General features: G+C 59.9%; 1 protein-coding gene across 1 annotated transcript in view; it reads right to left on the reverse strand.

The window, feature by feature from the left end:
* Window positions 1–399: 399 nt before the first annotated feature.
* The window catches only part of LOC109368925, a 4,894-nt gene continuing 1,491 nt past the window's right edge, over window positions 400–3,802 (reverse strand). The window contains exon 3 of the mRNA XM_019617942.1: window positions 400–1,579. Coding sequence (XP_019473487.1) covers window positions 880–1,579 — 700 coding nt within the window. The 3' untranslated portion in view covers window positions 400–879. The remainder of the gene's footprint in view (window positions 1,580–3,802) is intronic.

The following is a 3,802-nucleotide window of genomic DNA, read 5'->3' on the forward strand; positions in this document are numbered from 1 at the left end:
TGATTACAGGCGGGTGGACGACACCCCTGGAGCCACAGAGCTCGGTTTCCCCCCAGCGGCAGGAACAACTCTCAGCAGCCAGGCAGCGGGGCGGCACGGCCAAACGCCGCGGTCGGGATCCCAGCCCTGATTCCAGGGAGGGCGCAAGCCCAACCCCACATCTCGCAGCCCCGTGCCTCTGAAAGGCCGGGGCCGCATTCCCGCCCGAGTACGGGGGGGGTCTCTCAGGACGCAGCTCTCCAAGCACACACGGGGGGCACGCGCAGCCCTGCCTACAGGACGGTACCCCCACACCTCACCCTCTCCAAGAAGCCCCGCGGAGCACAAGGCTCCCGCCAACGCCTGAGCTACAGGCTGGCCTGCCCGGCAGCAGCAGAACATCACCAACGTCTTATTTTCGGGAGCCCAGGGAGCAACCTCGACCCACCGAGCGGGGAGGTCACCCCACACACAAGCAGCACCTCAACCTGCACCCTCTGACGGGACAGGGAGGGGTCATTCCCACCAGCTGGATGGCTAAAGCGGCTGGCTGCAATGCTGCAGCCTCCCAACGCCTGATTACAGGCGGGGAGTGCTGCTTAGGGACAGAGGTTTCCGAAGCTTGGGACACACACCCCGAGTATGGGGCTGTCACGCCGCCAGCAGAACAGGCTCCCAAGCAAGGACAGGCCCGAGCCCTGGCTACAGGGCGGCCTCGGCCACTGAACTACCGCGTGGCTCTGATCTGTACTACGTAAAAAGGAGGGAGACAGGACACTCGCTGCGCTCGCGGGACTAAGAGGGAACACCCCTTTTGCGACATGCACCAAAGTCCTCCATTCGCCCCTGGGAAGTCGATGCTAAGGCTGCAGCATCTTTGTGGGGGCCTAAAGGGAAAGCTCAGTCGCTCAGCCACTCCACAAACACAAACACAAACAAGGAAAGGAAGGGGAACACACACGCACTGGCGCGACTTTCCAGAAGGGAAGGACAACGCAGTGCAGCCAAACCCTGGGAATAAACCCGCAACCACGAGCAACAGACAAGAGCCTGTGACCTGTCCCTAGCCTGCACGGAGGCCACACACCTCAACGTGCCAAGGGGCTTCTCGGGTAAAGCCAAAGGCCGTGACGCACACCCCGAGTACGGGGCCGTCGCATTGACAGGCCACCACCAGGCAACGATGCCGAGGGGCCGGAGGAGGAAGAGGGGCAGGGAAACGGCACTACCCTGCTTACAGGGCGGCCTCGGGGTCCGGCGAGCTCCATTTCCCACTCGGGTGCGGAGAGGTGGCTCTCGCCCTCCGTTACAGGGGGCCACGCTCCCCAGGCAGCCAAAGGAGCAGCAAGGCAAAAGGCCAACTACAGCAAAGACCCGAGCCCTGCTTACAGGGAGGTCGCCCAGCACAAAGCCGGCCTGGTCGCCAAAGGCGCCGGCAACGCTCAACTCAAATGTGACTGTGCCAATGCTAACGGGACAGGTGCTTTGCCCAGGGTGCCTCTCTCCTTCCTCCCCGCATCTGCACGCTTCTGCTTCCTCTTCTTGCTCGCTCCTGCCTCCCAGGTCCCCACGCCGCTCCTTCCTTCTTCTGCAGCAGCTCCTGAAATATCAGCGCGGACACCATTAGACCTGCGGAGTGGCAAGCCCCCTGCCGTGAGGGAAAAGCAAACGCAGCGCCGCAAAGGAGCACGGCACGCGACCACCCAGGCAAGGAAGACCTCGCACTCACAGCCCCCACGCCCGCCCGCCCGCCCGCCCCCCCTCCCCAATTCGTCCCAGCAAAAACTACTTCGAGCAGCTTTTCTCACCTCAGGGACGCACGGCGGACTTCCAGCCGGTGCTGCGGGGGATCACAGAGGCGGGCAGACCGGGCAAATGGGGCTGGGCACACAAAAAGCAGCGGCCAAAGAGTCAGCTTCCCTGCTTACAGGGGACCCCCAGCCACTGCCACCATAGCAAAGGGCCTGGGACTGCGGGGCACAGTTGCTCCCTGGCTTACAGGGCAGCCCCCATCCCTACGGCTGAGGGAGGCTCCTTCTCTCCCAGTCCGGGGCACCTCGACCCACACCCCGCTAACGGGGAGGTCACCCCACGCAGGCTGCCAGCAGAGCACAAACGCTCGCCACCCAGACCCTGATTACAGGCGGGTGGACGACACCCCTGGAGCCACAGAGCTCGGTTTCCCCCCCAGCGGCAGGAACAACTCTCAGCAGCCAGGCAGCGGGGCGGCACGGCCAAACGCCGCGGTCGGGATCCCAGCCCTGATTCCAGGGAGGGCGCAAGCCCAACCCCGCATCTCGCAGCCCCGTGCCTCTGAAAGGCCGGGGCCGCATTCCCGCCCGAGTACGGGGGGGGTCTCTCAGGACGCAGCTCTCCAAGCACACACGGGGGGCACGCGCAGCCCTGCCTACAGGACGGTACCCCCACACCTCACCCTCTCCAAGAAGCCCCGCGGAGCACAAGGCTCCCGCCAACGCCTGAGCTACAGGCTGGCCTGCCCGGCAGCAGCAGAACATCACCAACGTCTTATTTTCGGGAGCCCAGGGAGCAACCTCGACCCACCGAGCGGGGAGGTCACCCCACACACAAGCAGCACCTCAACCTGCACCCTCTGACGGGACAGGGAGGGGTCATTCCCACCAGCTGGATGGCTAAAGCGGCTGGCTGCAACCCTGCAGCCTCCCAGCGCCTGATTACAGGCGGGGAGTGCTGCTTAGGGACAGAGGTTTCCGAAGCTTGGGACACACATACCCCGAGTACGGGGCTGTCACGCCGCCAGCAGAACCGGTGGCCACGCAAGGACAGGCCCGAGCCCTGGCTACAGGGCGGCCTCGGCCACTGAACTACCGCGTGGCTCTGATCTGTACTACGTAAAAAGGAGGGAGACAGGACACTCGCTGCGCTCGCGGGACTAAGAGGGAACACCCCTTTTGCGACATGCACCAAAGTCCTCCATTCGCCCCTGGGAAGTCGATGCTAAGGCTGCAGCATCTTTGTGGGGGCCTAAAGGGAAAGCTCAGTCGCTCAGCCACTCCACAAACACAAACACAAACAAGGAAAGGAAGGGGAACACACACGCAATCACAGTGGTGGGCCTACTTGTTGAATTTACCTTGCAACAGAAAAAGCAGCAGCCAAAGAGTCAGCTTCCCTGCTTACAGCGGACCCCCAGCCACTGCCACCATAGCAAAGGGCCATCACCCATTGCCTTTATTTCTATGGCATCATTTCTTATTACAGTAAGTCTTTTGTACGAACTCCATCACCTCTCCTTTTTGGCTCTCCTGAAATTTTGTGTGCCCCTTCTGACAGTGAGGTTCTTTTGCCCAGGGATCATGTCCTTCTCTTGTTCATTTGAGTTTGTTGGGGCATAAATTCATCTTATTTTCTCACATTCCACTTTTTGGTTACATAGCGATAAGATGGGTCAAGTGGGACTGCCAACTCACTACACGTATTGTCATTGATTGATATAAAATAGAATAAAGAAACTGACATTCATCTATGTTTTTGTCGCAGCATCCTAAGTTTAACTCTTATATAGCTTCTTCATCACCTTAACTTCTTATACACCAGGAAAGCACTATAGTGTGTTACACTTTTGAACCTCACTACGTCTTTCATGACGTACCCCACACCCACTACCCAATTTGTGACTAAAAAAAAAATAAAAAAACCCATATGGATGAACACCTCAATGTCAGACACTTCTGCTTTATTATAGCTGCTTGTTGGAGCCGTAGCATCTTCTTCCACGTGGCAGTTAGCAAGGCTCAGTGCCGTCCCTACCTTTGGAACGCGCTCAGAGGTGCGGGCGCTCCCC

Source organism: Meleagris gallopavo, chromosome 8 (assembly GCF_000146605.3).
Source record: "Meleagris gallopavo isolate NT-WF06-2002-E0010 breed Aviagen turkey brand Nicholas breeding stock chromosome 8, Turkey_5.1, whole genome shotgun sequence".
NCBI classification, from domain to species: Eukaryota; Metazoa; Chordata; class Aves; order Galliformes; family Phasianidae; genus Meleagris; species Meleagris gallopavo.